The 12,895-nt window shown below is 46.1% G+C and overlaps 1 protein-coding gene across 2 annotated transcripts in view; it reads right to left on the bottom strand.

The window, feature by feature from the left end:
• Positions 1 to 12,895, bottom strand: part of LOC117346373 (zinc finger protein 84-like) — a 62,638-nt gene that overhangs the window by 49,519 nt on the left and 224 nt on the right. The window contains exon 2 of one of the 2 annotated variants that reach the window (XM_033915808.1): positions 12,654 to 12,746. In XM_033915808.1, coding sequence (XP_033771699.1) covers positions 12,654 to 12,663 — 10 coding nt within the window. In that variant the 5' untranslated portion in view covers positions 12,664 to 12,746. Of the gene's footprint in view, position 1; positions 275 to 12,653; positions 12,747 to 12,895 lie in introns of those variants that run through there. The other variant, XM_033915810.1, reaches the window with a different exon arrangement.

Here is a 12,895-nt window from a genome sequence, read left to right as displayed (position 1 = left end):
CCTAAGGTCGCCCAGCAGCAATCCCGCAGCTTTCCTTCCTCGGTGACCCGTCCTCTCTGACGTTCCGCATTGGCGGAAAAAAAAATATATATATACAGTATATAATAAATCCAAAACAAAACAGGAAGTTACATCAGAGCAGAGCAGCGGAGAGAAAAAAAAAATAATTGCTCGAGAGGGAAAGCTGCGGGCTTTGTCGCGGGAGATCTTAAGGACAAGTTGGGACTAGAGAGGCGCGCGCCCGAATACGTAGGGGGGACGAGGGGGAATGGAAGCGGCTCACGTGCAAGTGTAAAAAAATCAGCCGCCTACCCAAGATCCTCCGAGAGCTCCGAGCCCCGCCTCTTAATTCCAATTTAAGCGCAGGCGCCCTGTGCTCTCCTCCCCCCCCCCCCTGCTGACGCAGCTAGGCTCGCTCTGACTGGTGGAACCGGCCTGCGGCGTCAGAGGTCGCCTGAGCCGCACACGTTGAGCTGCAGCAGCGCTTCTCAAGGTCTCAAACCCTTGACATTTGGGATTTGTAGGTACTTGGAGGGCACGCAGAAATTGCGTGTAAACTTTTTAGTGCATCAATAGCTCTTATGAATCGGCCAGAAATTGGATCGGCGCAGACCCACCCGGTCTTACCGATCCTCTTTAGTGCATCTAGCCCTCAGTGGGGAGTTGGGGAAAACCAAACATCTAGTAACCCTACAGTGGTCTTCATTGCAAGATCTGCAAAGATCTTCTGGGTGGCTTGCGCACCTATCTAGAGGTCGTCGTCCCCCCCCCCCCCCACCCGCGAGATCCAAGTGCTTGCTCACCATTCTTGTTCCCAGCGGCACTGATCTTAGGGTTGCCAGATGTCCTGATTTTACCCGGACCTGGCTTCTTTTTAGAGGACTGTCCAGGCATCCAGATGGGTTTTCAAAGCCCAGTAGTTTGTCCGGTTACCGGTGACCTCAGGGCTGCATCTGGAGGGCATCTGCACATGCATGTGCACATGTATATGATGTCATAGCATAGCATCTGCACAGATGCCCTCCAGATGCGGCCCTGAACAGATGAGGTTTGTGTGGGGCTGGGGTTGGAGGGGTAGAATGGGGAAGAGCTGTGGGCAGAAATGGGCTGGGCCACACATCCTCTTTTTTTAACACAAAATCTGGTAACCCTACTCGAACTCTTCAGGTTGCTGGCAGCTTGAGTGAAATAAATATGCAGCTTTTCCTCTGCTACTGTTCCTGTCCCTGCATGGGCAGGAAGCAGTAGCAGAGAGAAAGTTTCCTGGTCGCTGAAGGCAGTGTATTTGTGGAAACTGTAAATAAATCAACACTTGCTTGTGCTCTGAATTAACAATTATTAATATATGAGGACGTACACTTCTTAAAGGCAGACATGGTATTCTCTAAATTCTGGATAAAAGCCTGCCCCTTATATAGATAATGTGACATTTTAGCTAACAAAGGGATCAGTTAAATGTTTAACCTTGAAAGAGACCTGGGGGTGATGGTGGACACAACATTGAAAGCATCAGCACAATGTGCGACAGTCTCAAAGAAAGCGAACAGAATGTTGGGTATCATTAAAAAGGGTATCACGACCAGGACGAAGGAAGTCATCATGCCGCTATATCATGCAATGGTGCGCCCACATCTGGAGTACTGTGTCCAGTACTGGTCGCCGTACCTCAAGAAGGACATGGCAGTACTTGAGGGGGGTCCAGAGGAGAGCAACTAAACTGGTAAATGGTATGGAAAACTTTTCATACGCTGACAGGTTGAAAATGCTGGGGCTGTTCTCCCTGGAAAAGCAGAGACTTAGAGGAGACATGATAGAAACCTTCAAAATCCTGAGGGGCATAGAGAAGGTGGACAGGAACAGATTCTTCAGACTGTGGGGAACCACAAGTACAAGGGGTCACTCGGAGAAATTGAGAGGGGACAGGTTTAGAACAAATGCGAGGAAGTTCTTTTTTACCCAGAGGGTGGTGGACACATGGAACGCGCTTCCGGAGGTTGTGATAGGCCAGAGCACACTACAGGGTTTCAAGGAAGGTTCCTAAAGGATGAGGGGATTGAGGGTTACAGATAGATGTAGAGGTATGTTACAGAAATGGTCAGGAACCACTTCACAGGTCACAGACCTGATGGGCCGCCGCGGGAGCGGACCGCTGGGCGCGATGGACCTCTGGTCTGACCCAGTGGTGGCAACTTCTTATGTTCTTAAAAGATTTATTATCATGAATGCATAGATCAGTCTACTAATGACTTCTATATGGTTTATATTGTTGCAATAAACTCCTTAAAATTGGTTCCTATCTCCAAATGCCTTATTAGAGGTAAACTAGTCCTAATGTTCTACCCACCCTTTTTCCCCCATTTATAGTTTTTTTTTTATCTTGATGTATTTTTACCACCTCTTGTACCTTCCGTCCCTATGTTGTCAGTCTTAGGTCATGTTATCTCCCCCCTCACTAAATTATGTGATGGGCTTTATTTTTTTTATTATTATTTTTTTATCTTTTATTTTTTAATTATTATTATCTACCTTTTTAATATTTGTTTTTAAATGTATTTTATTGACTGTAAACCATCTAGATATTTTATGATGGATGGTATATCAAGATATAATAAACTTGGAAACTTGGTAATTGTTCAAGATACGAGTGCCCTACCTACTATGTTGTCCTTTTCTGAAGGTCTCAGGGTCAAGTAACATATGTCCTGTCATTCACATTACAGACATGAGTTATGCTACATATGGAAAAAGTTAACCAGAGGCTTACAATGTTATAGAAACTGAGCCTAATTCTATATAAGCAACATCCAAAGAGCCGCTAATGCCTGCCTTGAGCAGGCGGTAGTTTTTTGGCCAGCGCGGGAGTTAGTGCGTGATTAAAAGTCGCGCGCGCTAATCCCGCTAGCGCGGCTTGATAAAAGGAGCCCTCAATCTTCGATTATTGCAATGCAGTCCTGCTGGGCATTCCAAAGTACATGATCAGACAGATCCAAATATTAAAAAAATGCAGCAGCTAGATTTCTGATGGGAAAATCGAGGCAGACGAGTGCCACCCCACTATTGAAAGAGTTTCACTGGCTCCCGATTGAAAGCAAGGTGAAATTCAAGATCATGTTGCTGGCACACAAAATCATTCATCTGTCAGAACCGCAATACTTGGCAACTAGACTAGACAACCATACACCAACAGAATAAGCGCACCTCTCCTCCCTGTACCCGACGGCCAGCATGCAGAATCAACAAGTGCTGCAGCCGCTAGGAGAGAGATCATCTGAAATCATCTAATCTATCTGCCTCCTGCTACCATGGTCCCGCTGGTCCAGAGCAGCATCACCACGGCATGCCAAGGCCATAGGCCATAATAGGGAAAGCCTCCAGCCCCCATAGCCAGACCCCTGGGTGAGTTAATTTTTTTTTTTTACTGTGCTGGGGATTCATTGAATCCTCCAAAGGCTCTAACCTCATTCCACTTGGGCAAACCACAGGCTCCTGCTGCACACACTTGCTGGGATTCAGTGCCTGGAGAGAATCCACCTAAAGGTTTGTTTTTTTCTTTTGTTTTAATTTAATTGGTTGCACAGGCTCAGAAGTTCTGCCTGCTCAACCAATCAAAATAAAATCAAAACACCTTTGGGGATTCTGTCTAGGCTCTGAATCCTCAATGCTCCTGTGCTGGAGGATGGCAGGATGCTACTGAGAAGGAGCCTGAATGCTGTGCTGGCCTCTGTTTGCTCAGACAGCAGCCATGAGGTGATTTGAGAATCCTCTGACAGCATGAGGCACAGGACTGCTTGGGCATGAAGGAAGAACTAAGAGCGAGCAGCCTGAATAGAGGTAAGGAGATGGGAGTGAGCAGAGCTGCAGTTGCAGTCAGGGCCTTCACTGAATCTCCTGAAGTAGAGCTACCAGATGTCCAGGAAAACCTGGACGTGTCCTCTTTGTAGAGATCTGCCTGGGTACCTGGAGGGATTTCCAAAACCTGGCAGTTTGCATGGGTTTTGGAAAGTCCCAAGCTCGGGGCTGCGTCTGGAGGGCCTTTACACATGCAAGGACATCAACATGATAACATCACATTCATGAGCGTGATATCATCATATTGACTTCCATGCATGCATGGAGGCCCTCCAGACATGGCCTGGAGCTCGGGGAAGGAGACATGATGTTCATGTGGGGGCGGGCTTGGGGCGTAAAGGGGCAGTGCCACATGTCCTATTTTATAAAGAGGAAGTACTCTTCCTATTCCCATCTTTTCTTAAACAGCATTTTTTCCATTTCTCTTCCTCACCCTCTGCCATCCCTGTGCAGCATCTCCTCCCTCTCTCTCTTCTTCCTCTCCATCCCTGTGCAGCATCTCCTCCCTCTCTCCTGGTGATCTGACATCTTTCTTCTCTTTTTCCCATAGTCTGGCATCACTCTCCCCTCCTTCCCTTCCCTCTTCCCCCTTTGTAGTCTAGTATCTCTGTCTTCTTCCCCCCCCCCTACCTCTCTCTCCTCCTTCCCTCCCACTCCAGTAGTCCTCCCTGGTATCTCTCTCCTTCCCTTCCTTCTTCCTTCCTACCTTAGTCTAGAATCTCTCTTTCTCTTCCTTCCCTGTTCTGGCATCTCTCTCCCCTTCCACTCCAGTAGTCTGACATTTCTCTCCTTCCCTTTCTCCCTTCTTGTAGTCTGGCATCTCCTCATCTCTCCCTCCTCCTCCCTAACATGTTCTGACATCTCTGTCCTCTCCTTCCCTTTCCCTTCCTTCCCCTGAATGTCTGGCATCTCTTTTTTTTTTCTCCCTATCCCTGCGGTCCAGCATCTCTCTAATAACCACCTCCCTGCAATCCCCCCTGTGTTCCTCCCCGCCACGGGATCAGATAAGGTAGCTGTTCTTGTACTCTTCAGGCCACCAGTAACATGAGTGAAGTAAACATGCTACTTTTGATGGCTTTCCCTCTGCTACTGCTTTCCGCCTCTGCAGGGACAGGAAGCAGTAGCAGAGGGAACGTTTTCAGGCCACCAAAGGCAGCGTGTTTACTTCACTCATGCTGCTGGCAACCCAAACAGTGAAAGAACGGATGTAGAGATGGGTCCCATGGAGGGCAGGGGAACCCTGGACTGCAGCATGGGCAGCCCAAAAGGTCTCAGCATCTACAGGCTGCCATTGGCTCATAGGCCTTGCAATGAAGACCATTGAGCTAGAGTCTAAGATGTTGCATGCAGAGGCTGGCAATGGAAGTCACCATATCCACTTGCCAGTAGATCAGGGATTACCTCTGCTGTCTGATCATTGAAAATAATACAAACAAACAAAACAGCTTAAATACGGACAAAAATTAATTTAATACATGCGACCTGTCACTCTTTATCATGATTGCCAACAATTAATGAGAACATTAATTGGATTTATTACATAATATATGAATTGCTATAGTGGGAGAGACTGAAGGTCCAACAGTGGCCAACCCAGGTTCCAAGTACCTTGCTAAATCCCAAGTAACAAAAATCAATGTTACTTACCGTAACAGTTGTTATCCAGGGACAGCAGGCAGCTATTCTCACTAGTGGGTGATGTCATCCGACAGAGCCCCGATACGGACATCTTGCAAGCATGTCTTGCTTGAAGAAACTCAGAAGTTTCGAGATGCCCGCACCGCGCATGCGCCAGTGCCTTCCCGCCCGATGTACCGGGCGTGTCTCCTCAGTTCAGGTAGCTAGCCTGAGAAGCCAACCCAGGGGAGGTGGGTGGGACGTGAGAATAGCTGCCTGCTGTCCCTGGATAACAACTGTTATGGTAAGTAACATTGCTTTATCCCAGGACAAGCAGGCAGGTATTCTCACTAGTGGGTGACCTCCAAGCTAACCTCAATGGGATGGTGGGAGAGTTGGCAACTTAAGAGAATAAATTTTGTAAAACAGTTTGGCCAAACTGTCCATCCCGTCTGGAGAAAGTATCCAGACAATAATGAGAGGTGAAGGTATGAACCGAGGACCAAGTGGCAGCCTTACAAATCTCCTCAATCGGTGTCGATCTGAGGAAGGCTACAGAGGCTGCCATTGCTCTGACTTTATGGGCTGTGACCTTACAAGGAAGAGATAATCCAGCCTGGGCATAGCAGGAAGAGATACAAGCCGCCATCCAGTTGGAGATGGTACGCTTTGATACAGGTCGTCCCAACTTGTTTGGATCAAAGGAGACAAAAAGTTGAGGAGCAGTTCTGTGTGGCTTGGTGCGATCTAAGTAGAAAGCCAAAGCACGTTTACAGTCCAGAGTGTGAAGAGCTGAGGAGACATGCCCGGTAAATCAGGCGGGAAGGCACTGGCGCATGCGCGGTGCGGGCATCTCGAAACTTCTGAGTTTCTTCAAGCAAGACATGCTTGCAAGATGTCCGTATCGGGGCTCTGTCGGATGACATCACCCACTAGTGAGAATACCTGCCTGCTTGTCCTGGGATAACAGATTTTATGCTGCTTATCCTAGGAATAAGGTGGATCTTCCAAAGCCATATCTTTTAGGAAAATATCCAAATGTTTTTTATACCCCGCTAACTGATTTCATCACATTCTCCGGCAATGAATTCCAGAGTTTAATTACACGTTGTGTGAAGAAATATTTTCTCCGGTTTGTTTTAAATCTACTAGTGAGTAGCTTCATCGTAGGCCCCCCTAGTCCTAGTATTTTTGGAAAGAGTGAACAAGCAATTCAAGTCCACTCTTTCTACTCCACTAATTATTTTATAGACCTCTATCATATCCCCCCTGAGCTGTATTTTCTCCAAGCTGAAGAGCCCTAGCCACTTTAGCCTTTCCTCATAGGGAAGTTGTCCCATCCCTTTTACCGTTTTTGTCACCCTTCTCTGTACCTTTTCTAATTCCGCTAAATTTTTTTTTTTTTGAGATACGGTGACCAGAACTGCATACAGTATTTGAGGTGCGGCCGTACCATAGAGCAATACAAGGACATTATAACATTTATATCTTTGTTTTCGATTCCTTTCCTGATAATTCCTAATATTCTATTTGCTTTCTTTAGCTGCCACACATGGAGCTGAGGGTTTCAATGACTCCTAAACTTACTTGCTCCACTTCATCACTGACGCTGAAACCGTGGATTGAAGACAAAGTTTTATTTTATTTTTCTTTCCAGCTTATGATTTATCTTTAATCTTATCTATTGTTTTGCCTTTTGTCTTTGTTTTGTTCTATTTCTATCATTTAAATTTCTCCAGAATTCTACTGTTCAACGGCTCCCCCTTCTGCTTCTATTCCTTTCTCTCCTCTCTTCTACCTTCCAAAGTATTTAGATCAATGCTGTCTTGTTAAAATGTTTATTTTATTTTTATTTTTCCTCTAACTCTACTTTTCACTTCTTTATTACCCTCCAGGTACTTTAGTTAGATTGTGAGCCTTCGGGACAGTAAGGGAATTTTTCAAGTACCTTTCTTATTTCTAATCTTAATGTATATTTTCTGTAAACCGCTTAGAACCTAACGGATGTAGCGGTATATAAGAAATAAATTACATTACATTACATTACATTACCTAGATCCTTTTCCTGGGCAGTGACTCCTAACATAGAACCCAGTATCACGTAGCTAAATTTCGGGTTCCTCTTTCCCACATGCACACTTTGCACTTGCTCACATTAAGCATCATCTGCCATTTTGACACCAAACCCCCCCCACCCCCCCCTTTAAGAAACCGCACTGGCAGTTTTTAATGCTGAGAGCAATGCTGAATGCTGCGCACTGCTCCCAATGCTCATAGGAACTGCTTGCCCTGTATCGGTAGCAAGTAATGTTGCTACTCCTTGGGTTTTGGCCAGATACTAGTGACCTGGATTGGCCACTGTGAGAGCGGGCTACTGGGCTTGATGAAGTATTGGTCTGACCCAGTAAGGCTATTCTTATGTTTTGCCAGCACCATCAGTCTATAATTTTTCAGATCACCTCTAGATAGTTCTCTTGGTTCATCGATATTTTTCTGGATATTTGAGGCAATTATTCAGACTTCCTTACTCCTGTGTTCTGAATATTACTTTCTTTTCTTGTCATAGGTAATGTAAGGAAGGTTTCTTTATTGTGTATAAGACTTGCATTTATATATATTGCATGATTACTCTTTGTGCAAAATACACTTCTCCATTGCAGTTGCCTTATACATAAGAGTATATTCACATATGTTTCATTGTAGTTGATCCCCAAAAACACTACTGGGTAAGATTGAAACAAAAAATGTTCCCAAAGGCCTTAAAGCAAACAAAACAGAGGGACAATGAAAAATTATACATAGGTGCTCAGAACCAGTAGATGGTAAGAAAATCACAAAACCGGGGACGAACCCCTATAAGTGTTTTCAAGAGTCTATCATTGCACCATCATTCAATCGGTAGAAAGGTTTAAATTGTGTCTGACAAATAATACACTAGGTCGGATAGAAGAGGGCAGTGCCCTCCGAGGACTATGTAGTAACGCAAACACATCATAAGGAACAAAAAACTCACGTTCCATCTGAAGAGGAGTGTAGCTGCTGGTCTTATTCAATCTTCCAAATGGCGAAACAAACACGCATAATTATAGACCCGCACATCCAGTAATCCTAACACCCCCCGCCCCCATGCCAATTCCCCAGCAACTGAGACACCTACAATTTTGGTTTCTTGGCCGCCCAATAGAAACGAGTAACCCCTTTATAAAAATGCATAAATCTTTCTTCAGCAAGCATAATGGCAGAGTCTGCAAAACATACAGCCATTTGGGAAAGATGAACATCTTAACCAAGCAAATGCACCCCATCAGAGAAAGGGGCAATGCCCTCCAGGTATCCAGCAAGAGATCCGTCTGTTGCTGAAGCTTGTCCACATTAAGACGATACAAACGGGGAACCTGCATGGTCATCAAAGTCCCCAAGTACACAAACTGCCCCGGCGCCCATGTCAATGGAAACCCATTCCCCCCTAGGGCCTGAACCACCGCACAGGATACTAACGCCTCCGATTTATCCAAATGTAAGCGCAACCCTGCATAGTCACCATATTCTTTAATCAAGTCCAATAAGGCCGTCAAGGAAGGCAAAGGATCTGTAAGGTGCACTAAGATATCATCCGCAAAGGCCGAAAACTTAAAAAAAGTAGCTCCGATGTCAATCCCCCTTATAGATGGCATCGCATACATATCCCAAATTAGGGGTCCAATGTAAGCACAAACAACAACGGTGATAAGGGGCAACCCTGTCTCGTCCCCCTAGAAATAGGGAATCGGTCCGTTTCAAAATCTTTCAACACTATTCTAGCCTGTGGAAGAGCATATAATGCTCGCACCGCCGATACAAAAAAACCATCAAAACCATAGGCCACTAAAGTCTCATAAAGAAAATCCCACCGCATCCTATCAAACGCCTTTTCGCCATCAAAGCTAGCCAGCCCAGACGGGAGATTGCACGCCGCCCGCTGTTCCAAAGACAGGGACAATTTTCTTACATTTTTAGCTATGGTTCGTCCTTTCACAAATCCCACCTGAGCTTCGTGGATAAGGGAGGGAAGCACAGCAGCCATCCGCTTTGCCATGATTTTCGTTACGTTTAACCTCCGTATTCAATAAGGAAATAGGACGATAGGAGCCTGCTTTTTCAGGGTCTTTATGCGGTTTAGGCAACATCAATATACGTGCCGTGTTAATACCCTCCGGTAAAGCCTCTGCACCAACCATGATATTAAACATCCGAGCAAGCGGCTGGGATGATCTCCTCACCTAAGAGCTTATAAAATTCAATGCGCATGCCATCCTCACCCGGTGCCTTCAGTAGAGGACTGTTTCCTATGGTCCAATACACTTCCTACGGCGTTATTGGTGCATTCAGATGCTCCCTGTCGGTCTCAGAGATACATGGCAACGTTATCTCATCCAAATATGGCCCTGCCGTTACTCTCTCCTCTGACAGGGGGGCATAGAGGTTCTTAAATTAGCGAAAGTCTCCTATCTCCGGGTCTGTTGTAACTCTCTCCCCCTGCTCGTTCCTCAGGGCCTGAAACCTACGTGGGCCCGTCCTGGTAGAAACCAGTCGGGCCAGTAGTTTCCCCCCCTTATTCCCATATCTATAAAGCTGGTACTTATAGTAAGCGAGGGATTTGCGCACCCGCTGATGTAGTAGGGAATTGAGGACCACTTGATATTCCATCAGCTCCTGTTTGTGCATGGGGTCACCAGTCTGGCCATACCTCCTCCGGGCCCTAGCACCGTCCATCTTTAAATGCAGAATTTCCCTATCTCGAGGTTTTTTAACGTGACTACTATAACTAAGGGTATCCCTCCTCAACACCGCCTTCGCTGCTTCCCAGAATAAGATGGGGTCCCCTTCTGCGTGAACGTTATGCCGTTTGTATTCATTACATGTACCCAGCAACCGTTCCCTACAGTTCGGATCCCTATACAATACAATCGGAAACACCCAGCGCCACTTCCCCAGAGGCCACCTTCCTTCTTGCCATGTCACTTGAACCCAGGCATGATCAGAGATTGTATAGGGACCTATCTCTGCCCGCTCCAGCTTCTGAAACACCTGTTCTGTCACCCAATTATAATCTATGCGAGACTGCGTACCGTGCGCCCGGGACATATGGGTATAATCCCTCTCGGTGCCATGCAATACCCTCCAAGGGTCAATTAATTCCAGGTTATTACTAAATTTTTGGAGCTCCCTTTCCCCTGCCCGACGTAGGGCACCTCTGGTCCCATGCAATCCAAACAGCGTTAAAATCTCCCCCTACAATCAGGGTGACCTGGGCAAAGGGCAACAAGTGGGTCAATTTAGCATAGACACAGCAAAATATCATGTCCTGTTACGCGATCACCCCTCGATAGAGCACATATCTGCCCTCCCCATCCTTAGCCCATGCCCTACCCCCCTGTGTTTCCCCTTTGCAGAACCCACACACCATTGCTTCAATTTCATATGTTCAAGATCAGTCATATGGGTCTCCTGGAGAAAGGCCACATCCACCTTATGGCACTGTAAGTGTTTTAAAATTTGTGAGCGCTTAATGGGGGAATTTATCCCCACTACAAGGCCTCGACAGTTTGCCCTTACCATTCACACAGAAAAAAAAGAAAGGAAAAAAAGAAAAAAGAAGTGGAGAAAAGGCCTCAGTTCGACTTCATGTGGCCAAAAAACTCCACGCCTTAAACTGTATTTATCCCAATGCATAAACAAATACCGTGTGAATGCTAAACAGTTAGTAGTCAAAAAGCGAAGGAACTGAAGTAGCCTGCCAGATGATATCAAAATAAGCACGCCCAAAAAGAAGCAGAATGAAAGTCAGTGGGCGAAAATGCAGACGGTAGTACAGTCTAGTTAATATCCTCCAATGCAGAAGCAAGAAAAAACGATAACTTAGCTGCTAATGGCTTCTCAGTCCAGGCCAGGCAGCCCATGCACCCAACGGGGAACCCTCCGTTTCGCGTGAAATCGCTGCATCAGGGGTGTTCATTCCTTTGCTTCACCACCGGATAGTCCAGACCCACCATACTCTTCACACACCCTCACCGCTTCATCGAATGCTACTGGCGTAGAAAACCTCCACAGCAACGCACCGAAAAATCCCAAAAGGCTCCTCCCAAATTCATGCGTCCACCAATCACACACATTCAAACTCAAAAAAAGGCGGACCATTCGATCCGAGCATTAAGACCTTCAGGATAAACCGATTGCAGCTGATAGATCCACCTTTGCTCCTTTTGCCAGAGGAGCCGCCTCCAGTCACCACGTCGGACAGGAAATGCTATATGTTCAATCACAATACATCGCAGGGCACCAAAGTCCTGATGAGCAAAGGTGGATCTATCAGCTGCAATCGGGGCCAAGATGAAACTGAAAGGGGAAAGAACCTCATGCTACATAGTAGGCTCTAGGATCTATCTGAAAAAAATCTAGAGGGAACTAAAAAGGGGGATTTTACCTCTATAAATTTTTTTTTTTTAACCCATATTTTGTTCCAAAGGGAGCGGCCCAAAGGATCTGGCCAATCACAGTCTTGGGCCACTCCCAGCACATTCCAGAATGCACTGGGAGAGAGGCCTAAGATTCCAGTTGGCCCAGGTGCATAAGGCCCCTTCTATGGCATACAGCAGGATTCAGAGGCCTAAAAAGTCTCTGGATACGTCTAAAAACCTGTTTTAAGTGAAATCTGTTTTTATTAAGCAACAACCATAACAAAAGTAAACAGCGGGACAAAAAGTATTTCAAATATTGAAAACAAAGCTCCCTTCCCCCAAGAGGACTGGACTCTGATGTCCTCTCAGGTTACAAAGTATCCCGACCCCCCAATTCCCCCCTAAAAAGCAAACCCCGCCCAGAACCCCCCCCCAACCCCCCCCCCCCAGATCAGACAGGCGGGATGGAATACAACTGCAGTCTATTCAAGATACGACTACGAACCCGGGGAGGCAAACTGTCCAAATAAGGAGTCCAAATATGAACAAAGTCTCTGCTCCGTCGGCGGGAGGAAGAAGCCAGGACGACCTGTCTTTTAGGTCATCCAAGTGCCGACTTGGAAGGGTTTTTAGATATATTTTTGTTTTGATTATGAGCCCCCATACTCTCCTGCTGCTGCGTGCCGTACCTTTTAAACAGTGAAACCCTCTGCAAAAGAACTAGGAATACAATTATAATTCTAGACTAACCTTCCAGCATTTGCTTGCTATTTTGCTCTTGTGGTTTTCAAATCATCATCCACTCCCAAATTAGGAGAAATCCCACAGAAATCTTGATGTTTTCTAAGAAACAGTAAAGCAATGAAGCATATGTCAGTGAGTATAGAAGGGGTTAAATGCACGGGGCAGGGGAAGGCTGGATTGTGGTCCACACCTATATGCTCCAGTTCCTGGCTGGAGTCTGTATTACCTGTTAGACAACAGGTAAAGGC

Source organism: Geotrypetes seraphini, chromosome 12 (assembly GCF_902459505.1).
Source record: "Geotrypetes seraphini chromosome 12, aGeoSer1.1, whole genome shotgun sequence".
Lineage (NCBI taxonomy): Eukaryota > Metazoa > Chordata > Amphibia > Gymnophiona > Dermophiidae > Geotrypetes > Geotrypetes seraphini.
The sequence above is the reverse complement of the archived record's forward strand: the minus strand, read 5'-3'. Positions and strand labels throughout refer to the sequence as shown.